We start from the raw sequence: 15425 nt of genomic DNA, 5'->3' as shown, positions 1-15425 counted from the left end.
ACCCAGAAATCCTCCTGTCTCAGCCTCTCAAGTACTGGGATTACAAGCATGTGCCACCATACCCAGCTCCATTTTAATGTTTAATGACTGGCCTAGTTGTTTTGTTAGAAGTCTCCCCTTTTTTTGGCACTAGGGACTGAACCAGGGATATACTAACACTAAATCCCATCCCTAGCCCTTTCTGTTTTTAACTCTGACCCAGGGTCTTGTGAAGGTGCGCAGGCTGGCCTTAAGCTTGTGGTCCTCCTGCTCTGGCCTCCCTAGGCGTGTGCTACCACGCTTGGCTTCCCCTTCTCTTTTAATAATCATTTGACAGTGCAACTGAAATACTAAGAACGCTTTCCTGTATCCTGTGGAATTAAATCAGTGTTTTAAAGTTGTCTATTTCTGAAATATAAAAAGAGAATGGGCCTATATAAAAGGCTGAAGAAAATACATATGGGCAAAATATTAACACACAAGAGCTGGGTGTAGTGGTGCATGCTTGTGATCCCAGGACTTGGGAGGCTGAGACAGGGGGATTGCAGGTTTGTGGACAGCTTCAGCTACTCAGTGAGGCCCTCTACAACTCAGTGAGACCCTATTTCAAAATAAAAAAACGAATAGCCGGGTGTGGTGGCGCACGCCTGTAATCCCAGCATTCGGGAGGCTGAGACTGGATGATTGTGGTTTGCAGACAGCCTCAGCTACTTAGTGAGGCCCTCTGCAACTCAGTGAGACCCGGTTTCAAAATAAAGAATAAAAAATAGGGAAGGGGGTGTAGCTCGGACGTCGAATGCTTGGGGTTCCATCCCCAGATCCGAAAAAAAAAAATCAATTAAAAATGAAAAATAGGGCTGAGGGTGTAGCTCGGAGGTAGGATGGCCCCGGGTTCCATCCCCATTTACCTCAAAAACAAAACAAAAGAACAACAAGAAAAAAACCCACCACAAGATACTGGAAGTCAAATTAAAATATTTATATGTAAAACTGTAAATAGCATTTTATACTTTACCACATACTAAATCACTAGGTATATAACTGAGTAGGCAAATGAATCAGTCTGTGGTAAACCTGGGAAAATAGTTTTTGTCTCCAAATTAGGTTTCTTTTTGTGTATGGCACATGGCACTGGGGATTTGAACCCAGGGAATTATACCTCTGAGCTTTATTTCCAGCTCGTTAATTTTTTTTTTTTTTTTTTTTTTTTTGTGGTACTGGGGATGGAACCCAGGGGGCATTCTACCTCTAAGCTATGCCCCAGCCCTATTTTTTTTATTCTTTATTTAAAAACAGGGTCTCACTGAATTGCAAAGGGCCTCACTAAGTAGCTGAGGCTGTCCATGAACCGTGATCCTTTTGTCTCAGCCTCTCAAATGCTAGCATTACAAGCGTGCGCCACCACGCCCGGCTTCTTTAATTTTTTAAATAATTTTTTGTTCGGGGTGTGGTGGCGCACGCTTGTAATCCTTGCACTTGGGAGGCAGAGACAGGAGGATCGTGCAGGTTTGAAGCCAGCCTCTCTGGCTTAAGAGACCCTGTTTCTAAATATAATATAAAATAGGTCTGGGAGTGTAGCCTGGAGGTAGAAGGGTTCCATCCCTAGTACCACAAAAAGAAATATATATATATATATATATATGTTTGTGTATGTGTGTGTGTGTGTGTATATATATATATATATACACACACACACGTTTTTGTTGTTGTTTGAAACAGGGTCTCAGTAAACCTAGTACTTGGGAGGTTGAAATAGGAGAGCACAGGTTGGAGGATAGCTTCAGCAACTTAGAGGGGCCCCTGTGACTTAGTGAGACCCTGTTTTAAACTAAAAAGTAAAATAGAGCTGGGAGTTTAGCTCAGAGGTAGAATGCTCCTGAGTTGTTCAACAATCCCCAGTATCTCATCTCATCTCTTCTCTCTCTCTTTCTCCTTCTCTCTCTCTCTCTCCCTCCCCTCCCCTCTCTCTCTCACACACACACACCACCACCACCAACAACCACCACCAAAACCCCTCAAGCCATCAATTTTTAAACTATTAGGCAAAAGCTGTTTTTTAAATTCAAGGAATTGTGGCATGTATTTTTAAAGAACTGGTAATCCCAAGGATTTGGGAGGGAAAAGTGCATGTACTGCTTCCTAGCAACTGAGAGCATCCTGAGGAGGCAGCAGAGCCCGTCCTCCAGGAGAAAGACTGGATGCAATTCTGATGTCTTCTTCTAACTGGGCCATGGACTCAGCCGTGTGGTGCAAAGCACAACACACCCCACTCCACTGAACCTTAGTTTTTACATCTGTAAAAGTAGAAAACACTCATGTATGTCAAAGGCATATGTGAATTATCTAATGAGTGATTACAGAAAGCGTCGAACACATAAAACTCTACATAAATGCTACACAGTATTACTAATTCAGATGAAAAACAGGCATCACAGGAAAACAGTAATTAAATGCCAATAAAGGTAAGCAGCTGAGCAGAAAAACAAACTGGCTTTCGGAGTAAGGCGCCAGAGATCCTGCTGAGCCGACTCGTTGAAAAGAACACAATGGTATAAGTAGAACCACAGTCCCCGCAGCACGGGAAGTGTCCAGTGTCTCGGTAACTCTACAGTTCTAATCTATCTTTAACTGCAATGACTTTGAAAATAAGATATTCTTCAAAATTCAAGCAAAATCTAGCGAACAAGTTTAGGATTCCCAAAGACTTTTAAGTATTTCGGTTCATATAAATGCACATACAAGACGATGTGGAAACGTATGCTCACACGTAGCGAGCGTGCACGCGATTCCTTCTCAAATACCGACAGGCCTATTAAATCAAATGTAGTGTAAGGGGAATGGAATGTTGTCGTAATTAAAGGATTCTGACTGGATAATTCTTTAGAAATGCTTTACATGTAGTGTTTAACTTTTCAAGAATAAATATTTTCCAAAAAGCAAAAACATCTGGGTGTGGTGGCGCACACCTGTAATCCTACTGACGGGGAGGTTTAGACAAGTGGATGGCAGGTTCGAGGACAGCCTCAGCCACTTGGCGAGATTCTCAGCAACTTAGTGAGAACCTGTTTCAAACAAAAATAAAATATACAAGAAAAGGGTCTCAGGTGTAGCTTGGGGGTAGAATGGCCCTGGGTTCAATTCCCAGTATCACAAAAGGAATAGCAAAACCCACCATATATTATGGAATAAAAGATGGGTGGACAAATTGGCTTACAGAACAACTGTGTTGTATCTGAAAGGCATATAGAAGATGGACTCCCCGAACAACATTTCTGTGATTTCTGGGTATGAATATTCAAAGTTTTAGCCTTTGTTATACTCACACCAGAAGGGGGGGGGACGCCTTTTAACATATCTCTACAATGAATGATGATATTTTATTTATTGTTCTGCTAGTATGTATTTAATTACTCAACAGAAGTCTAGTCTCTGTAAGACATATTCATAACTGGACACTTACCTTTAAAAATACAAAGCTTCTATGTGTGACTCATAAAGCAACTACCAGAAAAATCTCCTTATAAGCACATCTATCTTGAATGGTATATTGCAGCCATAATTGTTCAATGCACTGTTAATTATTACTTAGAGATTCATGTTTATGGCTGTTTCACCTGCTGTATGAAAACATATTCCTGATAGAGTGTAGCTTTACTTCCTGGATCAATCTACTCTGGCTCAGCCTTGAAGGAAGCTGACAATGTACTCTTTTCTTCTTTAAATGAGAGTTAAGAATAAATTGAGCACTGACAACAGGGCAAGAAAACTGATGCTTCGTTTTCTACTTCTCCACTTCCTGCAGTTCTGATGAAGTTCTGGAGTGCCAGCCTGTCTCCTGTGGCTTGGCAGAGGAGGGTTAATGGTCCTACGTTCAGAGTGGATTATTACCTTAAAGATAGGGGAATTTAAGCAGTGCCCTTGCAAATGTTAGCTTTTAATACATTTGTAGTGATTTTACTTCCGTGCACATTAGGTCTTGCCCTTCTAGAAACTGAATATATTGTATCAATTGCTAAATTTGCAAGGGTTGAGTTTGGTGCAGTGGTATTGTTAAAATTTCTAAAGAAAATATAAAAGTATTTAGCTTTTTAAAGAATTTATTTATTGATTGATACTGGGAGCTGAATCCAGGGGATGGTACCTATAAAACTACACCTTCAGCCTTTAAAAAATTTTTTTTTGTTTTGAAAAAGGGTCTTGCTCACTTGTTGGGCTGGTCTTGAACCCGTGATCCTATCTTGGCCTCCCAAGTGCTAGTATTACAGGCATGTGCCACCATGCCAAGTTTACAAAGTCATACTTTTATCTAGTATTCTACACTCTTCCTTCTTTTTTTAAGTTACATTAGTTAATTAAAAATTACCTATTATAGCCGGGCGTGGTGGCGCACGCTTGCAATCCCTGCGCTTGGGAGGCTGAGACAGGAGGATCGCACAGGTTCGAAGCCAGCCTCAGCTACTTAGTGAGGCTCTCAGCAACTTAGTGAGACCCTGTTTCCAAATCAAATATAAAATGGGTCTGGGAGTGTAGCTCGGAGGTAGAAAGCCTCTGAGTTCCACCCTCAGTACCACACACACAAAAATAAATAAAAATTACCTATTATTCAGAATAGAACATAGGGAGGCAGTATAACATAATGGTTAAGAATATAGAATCAGAAAGGTTAAAGATAGGACTTAAATTCTGACTCTACCAAAAAGCTATGTTTTTTAGAGCACAAGTTGATTAATTTCTCTAGAGCTTAATTTGTTCATGTTTATAAAATTATCTTATATCTAGCTATGATTTTTCTATTAAAACTTTTTAACAATCTTCATTTTTTTTTTTGTGTGTGGTACTGGGAACGGAATTCAGGGGCTATCCACCTCTGGGCTACAATCCTAGACCTATTTTACATTTTATTTTGAAACACTAAGCTGATGAGAGCCTCACTAAGTAGCTGAGGCTGGGTTCGAACCTGCCTGATCCTCCTCTCTCAGCCTCCCAAGAGCTGGGATTACAAGCATGCTCCACAATGCCTGGCAACAACCTTCATTCTTAATAAATATTCAAATAAACTTATTTAAAGGTAACTGTAAAAAAGGTAACCTTTCCAGGGGAAGGGATAAGTTTACTAGCCTCTTCTTAATGACTATAAAGATAAAATAAGAATGTTATAAAAAGTTTCAAATTTCCTTTCTTAATTTCTCTGATAGTGAAGAGCCCAATGGATGTTGAAAGAGAAAATTTCTATTGACCTCAATAGTACTTATATAATAGTTAACTAATAAATCATTATTACCTTTTGTGTGTGGTTGTGGTACTGAGGATTAAACTCAGGGGCATTCCATCCAAGCTTTTTCCCCAGCCCTTTTATTTTTTGTTTTGAAACAGGGTTTTGCTAGGTTGCTGAGAGGGATTATAGTCTTGCACAACCACAAATGGCTTATTTTGTTGTTTAAAGCATAAATATGATTTAAAAATATTACATCATCAAAAATAATGAAGGCCAGGAGTAAGGTTCTAGACCAATTATTTTGGTGGGATGGAAAAAAAAAGATAAAAATTATTATGAGCCATCATAAAGAACATTCATACTTTATTATTAATTACCAATAGTTCAATTATTTTTTTAGTTGTATACCTTAGTGAACCTGGATTTAATAACTATATTTTCTCCTTATTGTTTTCCAATTCCTTTTTTTCTTTTTTTGTAGTACTGGGGATTGAACCCAGGGGTCTTCTACCTCCAAGCTACACCCCCAGTCCTATTTTTTATTGTTTATTTTGAAACAGGGTCTCACTATGTTGTGAAGGGCCTCACTAAGTAGCTGAGGCTGGCCAAGGAGCTGCGATGCTCCTGTCTCAGCCTCCCTAGTATGTGCTGTGCCACCATGCCTGTCTTGTTTTCCAATTTCTTAATTTAACAATTTCCAGTCTCACCTAATTTTTCTGCCTCTCTTTCTTTTTGCAGTTACCTTCATATATGATGGGTTAGTAATTTATCTATAAAAATTTTAACGATTATAATAATTAAACAAGCTGGACGTGGTGGTGCACGCTTGTAATCCCAGCACTGGGGAGGCTGAGACTGGAGGATCGCAGTTCGCAGACAGTCTCAGCTACTTAATGAGGCCCTACACAACTCAGTGAGACCCTGTTTCAAAATAAAGAATAAAAAATAGGGCAGGGGGTGTAGCTCGGAGGTAGAATGCCTCTGGGTTCCATCCCCAGACCTGAAAAAAAAAAAAAATTAACTACTAAACCAATTAACCATTCATGAGTTAAAACCAATTTTGTAATTTATAGCACCGTTCTTTTATTTCCACTTCTAAAATAACTCATGAATGGAACAAGTCTTTCAAACAATTTCAAATTAAGAAAGTGAAAAAAGTATTTATTTACACTGAGGTAATTCAAGGGTTACTGGATGTAAAGGATCAGTGGAAAAAAATCCTAAAAATTTATTGGCAAAGTCAGCATGAATCCAAGTCAATGTGTAAACTACGTCCACTTTTTTTTTTTGTGTGTGTGGTAACTAGGAACTGAACCCAGGGGCATTCTACCTCCGAGCTACATCCCCAGCTTTATTTTTTATTTTTAATTTTGAAACAGGTCTCACTGAGTTGCAAAGGGCCTCAGTAAGTAGCCGTGGTTGATCGTGAACTTGTGATCCTCCGGTCCCAGCTTCTCAAGTACAAGGGATTACAAGCGTGCGCCACCACGCCTGGCCCTAGTTTTTATTCTTTATTTTGAAACAGGGTCCCACCAAGTGGTGGAACGCCTCACTAAGTAGCTGAGACTGGCTGCGAGCCTGTGATCCTCCTGTCTCAGCCTCCCAAGTACTGGGATTGCAAGTGTGCGCCACCATGCCTGGCTCCACTATGGCCACTTAAAAAGTCATTTAACTCCACAAGCCCCACTTGGCTAGAGTCCTTTCGGCGAACCTATTTCCCGCTGAAGAATTCCAGGAGGACAAGAATGGGTTAACGGCTGTGTCCCCTCCTGTGGGAGTGTTTTAGGGTGGAGTCTGAGCACATGATAGGATGTAGTCTCTAAGAGGACTTGAATCTTCATTTAAGACCACCTTCATCATTTCATATTTTTCACAACTGACAATACAAATTCATCCATGGAAGCATTTGCATTATTTTTTATTGATTTTTACTCTGTGATACTGGGGATTGAACCCAAGGGCATTCCACCTCTGAGCTAAACCTCCAGCCCTGTTTTTTATTTTGAAACAGGGCTTCACTAAGTTGGTGAGGCGGGCCTCAGACCTGTGATCCTTCTCTCTTAGCCTCCCAAGTACTGGGATTACGGGTGTGTATAACCATGCCTGGTTTACCATAAACTATTTAAGTAAAATGCTTGGAGATGGCTTACCTGACATCTTTCTCAAGTTGTGCTATACACTTCGTCAAAGCATCAATTTTAGAATCTCTCTGACGCACTGACTCAATGAGGTATCTGTAAGGTTGTTGAGCCTGGTTTAACAGCGAGTTGGCTCTGTCAAGCTGAAGAAACAGATTTCATTAAACTTTAAAAAATTCTGATAAGCTAAAATTATTTAAAATAACTTGCACAAATATGGTATACCGACCCTCCCCCCTTTCTTTGGCGCTAGAGAATGAACACAGGGCCTCCTGCAGGCTGAGCACCTGTGCTCTACCACTGCGCGGCCCTCCCAGCCTCTCATATAACAAACCATTTAAAGTGAATTATTCTGCAAAGCTCCTCCTGTGCAAATCTGAATGCTTTAAAAATGATTAGTGCTATTTTCAATAATGATAATGATAACAAATGACGAGAAACAGTAAAGACAAATTTAAAAATAACAATTTTGGGAATGGCTCACCTACGTGGTCTTACTCTTGCTTCATCCAAGAAGCTATGTGACATAAAATATATCTTCTTTAAACAAAAACCTCAGCCGGGCGTGGTGGCGCACGCTTGTAATCCCCGCGCTTGGGAGGCTGAGACAGGAGGATCGCACAGGTTCAAAGCCAGCCTCAGCTACTTAGTGAGGCTCTCAGCAACGTAGTGAGACCCTGTTTCCAAATAAAATATAAAATAGGTCTGGGAGTATAGCTCGGAGGTAGAAAGCCTCTGGGTTCCATCCCCAGTACCACCAAAAAAAAAAAAAAAAAAAAAAAAAAAACAGAAAAAAAAAAAACCAAAAAAAAAAAACCTTGTAGTTAAAAAGGAACATCTTTTCTTGAGCTTCATTTCTACTAAAAATGTCTAATCACAGCCAGGTGTGGTAGCGCACGCTTGTCATCCCCGCGCTTGGGAGGCTGAGACAGGAGGATCGCACAGGTCCAAAGCCAGCCTCAGCTACTTAGAGAGGCTCTCAGTTACTTAATGAGACCCTGTTTCCAAATAAAATATAAAATAGGTCTGGGAGTGCAGCCCGGATGTAGAAAGCCCCTGGGTTCCACGCCTATACCACCACCACCACAAAAAAAAAAAAAAAAAAAAAAATATATATATATATATATATATCACATTATAATTTAGAATTTTTTTAGTTCTTTACTTCTGCTTTTAAATATATATAATTTATGGCAGCTAGGGCATGGTGGTGCACACCTGAAATCCCAGTACTTGGGGAGCTGACACAGGAGAATCATAGGTTCAAGGACAGTCTTAGCAAGTAGTGAGACTCTGTTTCCAAATAAAAATAAAATAGCTGGGGGTGTAGATAGGAGGTAGATTGCTCCTGGGTTTCCATAGTACCTACCCCCACAAAAATATATACATGCATATAAATACACACATACACACACACACACATATTGTATTTATGTATCTGAATCCATTATGAATACTTCAACTTTGTTTTACCTATTGAAGATTGTTTTGGACACTGGAGGTTCCCTAAAATTCCATAAAAAAAATTGAAAGCAATTTATCTTTTTTTGTGTGTGTGGTACTGAGAATGAATCCCAGAGGCATTCTACCCCTGCACTACACTCCCAGACCAATTTTTATTTCTTATTTGGAAACAGAACTTTGCTAGGTTGAAACCTGCAATTCTCCTGCCTCAGCCTCCTGAGTACTAAGATTACAAGCGTGTGCCTCTATGCCTGGCTTTAGGATTAATTTTTCTATTTCTGTAAAAAACTCCATTGAGGTTCTGATAGGGTTTACACTTAATCTATAGATTGTTTTGGTTAGTACTGTCATAACAATATGAAGTGTTCCAATCCATGTAAATGGGATGTGTTTTGCCTGTTTGGTTAAATTTGCTCCTGAGTATTTCACTCTGATGCTATTGTAAATATTACTCTTTTGTTTCTTTCTTTGTTTTATTTTTCTTGGGGGGGGGGATTACTGGGGATTAAATTCAGAAGCATTCTACCTCCAAGCTACTCCAGCCCTTGTGTTCCGAAATAGTCACATTAACTTGCTGGGGCCTCACTGAATTGCTGATCTGTGATCATCTGGTCTCAGCCTCCCAAGTACTATGATCACAGGCGTGTGCCATCACAGCTGGGTACAACTGTTCTCTTAATTTCTTTTTCAGATTATTCCTTGCAAGTGTACAATTTTATATTATGCTTTCCCATATAGCCTTATCTTAGAATAACTTTTGCAGGCTGGTAGAGGACTTGAATTTATATTTTTAGTGGTTACAAGGCTCTCTAGCAAGCAAATGTATCATAGTTTTATTCTTCTTCTTAGAGTAATATATATATATATATTATGAATTTCTCACTGGCACAAGTAATGTAGTAACAAGCCTTCCTTGTATAATAGATTATTTTCTTTGCTAGATTTTTTTCAGAATAGAATACACACTGACAAGGGATTGAATGCTCTTAGCATATGAGTATAAAGTTCTCATACTGAATACGACAAGCAGCAGTCACGACAAAACTGCTGGACATCTGTTATGAGAGTGAGGGGGAAAAAGGATTTATTTTATTACAAAGAAAAACTAGCATTCCTAACTAAGGCAGCAGTGAGAGCATCCTTAACCCGAAAACCACGAGGTCCAGGTGGGTAAAGAGAAGTGAGGCCAAAGGAGCCTAGCAGAACATCTACTTATAGTGAGTGAGAAGGGGCTATTTTATTACAGTATTAAAATTCCTCATCTAGATTACATTAGAAAAATACTTAGAAAAATTAGATTACATTAGAAAAATGTGCAAATTTTCTTACGGTTATATTAGCTAGAGTCCAGAAAAGAATTTCCTAAAGAAAAGGAAATGGATAGTGAAAGAAAGATTTATCTTTTTTAAACCCAATTCATTAGAGTAAAAGCAGAGCCATAAAAAAAGAAAAAAGAAAATGCCACAAAGATTTTCTGTAGCTTGAGTTTTAGTGTACTCTCTTCTTGCTTTGGTAATCATTCTTTAAAATCTATTACAATGTCACTGGAATCTTATTATTCTAAGTTACTTTATGAACATTCAAGTATGCAGCAGAACTAAGTTCTAGTAACCTGTACAACCAGTTTCTCTAGTCAATTAAATCAAACAATTGCCTTGACTTTGTTTTCACAGAACTGACCCTCACTGAATAAACTGAACTGACAAGCAGCTTTATGTTTCAAAGTGCAGAGGAGGCCGGGTGAGCTCGAGGGTGGGGTGGGGGGCAAGGGCGGCAGGAAGGACTGAGCGTGTAAGAGCCGGACTCAACCGTGGTCTGGAATGAGGGGTTTGAAACTTATCAAGGCTAGCTTCACGTGCCCAAATATCTCATAAGAGTAGCCAGTCTTATACAGTTGAGTTCAGCTTTTTCATGATAGCGATTGTGTATGTTTGGCTTTCATATTATAAAGAAAATTAAGAGCTAAACGTTTTACCTTCAAGGTATCTGATAAACAAGCTGGGACGTCTTCATTCTGGTTAACAAAAACTAATACAGTATTTTCTTTCTTTCTTTTTTTTCCTTTTTGGTGGTACTGGGGTTCCTGGAAGCCCTTCTACCTCCGGGCTACACTCCCAGACCTATTTTTACATTTTTATTTGGAAACAGGGTCTCCTAAGCCAGCGCGCGCACCTGGCTTCGAACCTGCGCGATCCTCCTGTCTCTGCCTCCCAAGCGCGGGGATTACAAGCGTGCGCCACCACGCCCGGCAATAATACAGTATTTTCGAGTTTTTCTTTCTTTTGGTACTGGGGATTGAACCCAGGGTGTTCTACTTCTAAGTCACACCTCCTGCCCCTTTTTTTAAAATTTTGAACCAGGGCCTCACTCAGTTGCTGAGGCTGTCTTCGAGATGTCAGTTATAAGAAGATGTTTCTTTATAGACTTGTTTCCAGCCTTTAAATTGTCGATGCCCTCTCTCCTTTCTGCGGGGCTGAGGATCTTCTGTGGGTCCTGTACACACTAGGTAAGAGATCTGCCACGGAGCCTCACCTCTTCTAATTCATGTTCATTACCCAAGAAAAATAAAGTCTCTCAATAAAAAAGTGATGATAATTTCTGTTTGAAATAAATGGAATCGAACAGAATTTTATCCAGTTCCTCCAATATGGTTTTACGAAGTCTTTCTGTAAGTACAGTAACTATTAAAAAATTTTTTGCAATCACTCGCTTTGCCTATTGTTGTAATTGTTTCCTTAGAGGAAAGCCTTAGTAATTAGTGACTCAGGAATCACAGACGTAATAAATGACTCAAGAGTAAACCCATGACACAACATTTTATAGAATTATTATTCCTCCTTTGTTTCAATAACTTATACATATGACTCAGAGAAAAGCAGCACCTGATTAAAACATAATTATACATTTTGATTCAAATACTAATTTATATTATGCTCAGATGATAACCTAAAATCTTTTTTTCTCTTCTCTTAGAATTTTTTTTTCTTTTTATTTGGTGGTACTGGGGGTGGAACCCAGAGACTTTCTACCTCCGGGCTATACTCCCAGACCTATTTTCTATTTTATTTGGAAACAGGGTCTCACTGGGTTGCTGAGGCTGGCTTCGAACCCATGCAATCCTCCTGTCTTATCCTCCCGAGAACGGGGATTACAAGCATGCGCCACCACGCCCGGCCTTCTCTTAGAATTTAAAAACATGTAAAAGTGACTACATTTTGTCGTACATTTTACTAAACATGGAATTGTTTTCGTATGGAGTTTGCTTTCTCAGAAACTCCTGAAAATGCGCTCTTTCTTGCCAGGACAAAAAGCATTCTCTTAAATGGAATTTAACATTGATTTGATTTCTATGTAAAAAAACATATAAGTTGGGTACCGTAATATATACCTGTAATCCTAGTACTTGGGAGGATGAGACAGGAGGATTATAGGTTCTAGGCCAGTCTCAGCAACTTAAGTGAGACCCTGTTTCAAACTAAAAAACAACAGCAACAGCAACAACAATAACAACAACTAAACCCTCAAAAAAGAACTGGGTAGTGTAGCTTAGAGGTGCAGCTCCTCAGGGGTCCATCCCCAGTAAACACACCCCCGTGAATCCCCCAGGATCACCACCACCACCACCACCACCACCACAAAACCAACAAGACATATGCAATGATGGTGTAAGAGTAGAGGTAGATTATCCGGAACCATCCCCACACCCTGCTTTTCTTTCCGATAATGCTATCAACGTAGAATGCCTACTTGATGCATAGTATGAGGCGATATTTGGGTATTATTTCTTTGTGTTCTTAATCATTTGGGAAAATGTAAAAAAAAAAAAAAAAAAAAAAGAGTTCTGAGTCTACCCCCGTTCAAATTAAATGAGAATTCCTGGGGGTCGAGCCTTGACTCTGATATTCAGCCAGATTTGGAGAATACAGCTCCAATAATTTTGGATTTGCTACAGGCCACTCAACCCAATTACTTTCGTAGGTAAATGATTTTACATCCCGACTTTACCATCCTATTTATTTATTTATTTATTTATGAATGGCACTGGGTATTGAATCCAAGGGCATTCTACCTCTGAGCTACATCCCCAACCCTATTTTGTTCCTTATTTTGAAACAGAGTCCCGCTAAGTTGTGGAGGCCCTCACCAAGTAGCTGAGGCTGGCAGTGAACCTGCAATCCTCCTGTCTCAACCTCCCAAGTCCTGGGATTATAAGTGAGCGCCACCACGCCCATCTCCATCCTCACCAAGTAAATCGATTCCTTCTCTTATGTTCCCATATGGTTAATGGCATCATCATCTTTAGTAAGACTTGGCTAGTACAGCTCAACCCACCAAGATCCTGGTGAGCCGGGCCCAGTGGCACATGCCTAGAGTTCTAACTACTTAGGAGGTTGAAGCAGGAGGACCACAAATTCAAGACCAGCCTGGGTAACTTAGTGAGAACCTGCCTCAAAATAAAATATAAAACATGGCTGGGGATGTAGCACAGTGGTAGCATGCCCCTGAATTCAATCTACAACACTGCCCCTCAAAAACACGTCCTTGAAGCCAGGCGCGGTGGTGCTTGGGAGGCTGAGACAGGAGGATCGCACAGGTTCGAAGCCAGCCTCAGCTGCTTAGTGAGGCTCTCAGCAACTTAGTGAGACATATCCCAGAGGTAGAAAACCCCTGTGTTTTACCCCCAGTACCACCAAAAAAGCCCCCCCAGAAAACAAAAAATAAAAAACGTCCTTGAGAGAAACTCTGTTTTACCAGATATGACATCCTGATTGCTGGACTACAGGAAGGGAGAAGGTTCAGGAGGCATCAGGAGAGGGGCCAGCACAGGGAGGAGAGTGGCGGTTGAATGGTATTTGGAGACTTTGGGGAGCACCTATTTATCAACATTTTTGCAAATTTTTTAAAATTTAAATTGTATTTTTTGCAGTATTGAGGATTGAAACCAGGGACATTCTCTCTTCAAGTTATACCCCAAGCCCTTTTTAAAATTTTTTTTTATTTGGTGGTACTGGGGGTGGAAACCAGAGGCTTTCTACCTCCGGGCTATACTCCCAGACCCATTTATATTTTATTTTGGAAACAGGGTCTCACTAAGTTGCTGAGAGCCTCACTAAGTAGCTGAGGCTGGCTTGGAACCTGTGCGATCCTCCTGTCTCAGCCTCCCAAGAGCGGGGATTACAAGCGTGCGCCACCACGCCCGGCTCCCCAAGCCCTTTTATTTATTTTTTGTTTTGAAACAGGGTCTTGCTACATTGGCGAGGCTGGCTGTAAACCTGTGATCCTCCTGTCTCAGCCTCCCAAGTACTGGGATTACAGGCATGTACGACCATACCTGGGAAAACTTTTTTTGTAGTACTGGGGATTGAACTCAGGGGCATTTTACCTCTGAGCCACAGCCCTAGCCCTATTTTATTCTTTATTTTGTAAGAGCCTCACTAAGTAGCTGAGGCTGGCTGTGAACTTGTGACCCTCCTGTCTTAGCCTCCCAATTACAAGGAATCACAAGTATGTGCCGCCGTGCCTAGCTTATTTTTTAAATAATTCGAAGCAAGTGCATGGCAGTTGAATATCAGCCTTCCTTATGGTTATAACACTCGTGTGTGTGTGTGTGTGTGTGTGTGTGTGTGTGTTGCTGAAAATTGAAACTAGGGGCATTCTACCTCCAAGCTGCACCCATAACCCTGCTTTTATTTTTATCACTTTATTTGGAAAAAGGGTCTTGATAAGTTATCGACAGCCTCACTAAGTTGCTAAGGCTGGCCTTGAATCTGCGATCCTCCTTCCTCAACCTCTCAAGTACTAGTACTGGGATTATAAGTGTGTGCCATCAGACACAACTGGCATTCTTAAACTATGTGCTAGATAAGAAGAAATTCATGAGAGGAGGATATTAAAATAACCAGTATAGCCGGGCGTGGTGGCGCACGCTTGTAATCCCCGCGCTTGGGAGGCAGAGACAGGAGGATCGCGCAGGTTCGAAGCCAGCCGCGTGCGCTGGCTTAGGAGACCCTGTTTCCAAATAAAAAAAATATAAAAATAGGTCTGGGAGTGTAGCCCAGAGATAGAAGGGCTTCCAGGAACCCCAGTACCACCAAAAAATAAATAAATAAATAAATAAATAAATAAAAAATAACCAGTATAGAAGAGATGCCTCAAGCAGACAGAACTGTAGAACATTATTTCTTTAAAGTGTGGCCCTGCATGTTTTGTGCAGACCCCTGGTTGGATCCCTAGCCCTGCAGGTGAAAAAAAATCAGGTTCTTGGGCTCCTTTGTACACCTAATGAATCACGAGCCTGAAGCAAGACCTAGGAAACTACATTTTAATTAAGAGCCTTGGGTGATCTTTATACTGATTAGTGTTTTAAAATCACTGCTGAGGTTCAAGAAAAGAGCAAAGGGCAGACGTGTGAGGGACCCTCACACTTAAGGATCAGAAGATGAAAACTTCAGCCAGGCATGGAGGTGCACACCTGGAATCCTAGTACTTGAGAAGCTGAGACATCTGAGGATCACGAGTTCAAGACCAGCCTCAGAACCTAGTGAGATCCAGTTTTAAGACAAAAGAATAAAAATAATAAAATAAATAAATAAATAATAAATGAAATAAAAAAGGGCATGGTGGTATAC

At 40.4% G+C, this 15425-nt stretch overlaps 1 protein-coding gene across 1 annotated transcript in view; it reads right to left on the bottom strand.

Moving 5' to 3' along the window:
- Positions 1-15425, bottom strand: part of PIBF1 (progesterone immunomodulatory binding factor 1) — a gene marked incomplete at both ends in the record, with an annotated part of 236318 nt that overhangs the window by 60811 nt on the left and 160082 nt on the right. The window contains one exon of the mRNA XM_080689517.1: positions 7345-7475. Within this exon, the coding sequence (XP_080545643.1) occupies positions 7345-7475 (131 nt within the window). The remainder of the gene's footprint in view (positions 1-7344; positions 7476-15425) is intronic.

The sequence above is a fragment of the Muscardinus avellanarius genome, assembly GCF_963383645.1.
Source record: "Muscardinus avellanarius genome assembly, chromosome: 2".
Classification (NCBI taxonomy): Eukaryota; Metazoa; Chordata; class Mammalia; order Rodentia; family Gliridae; genus Muscardinus; species Muscardinus avellanarius.
Note: the sequence above shows the minus strand (reverse complement) of the source record. Positions and strands in the feature narration are given on the sequence as shown.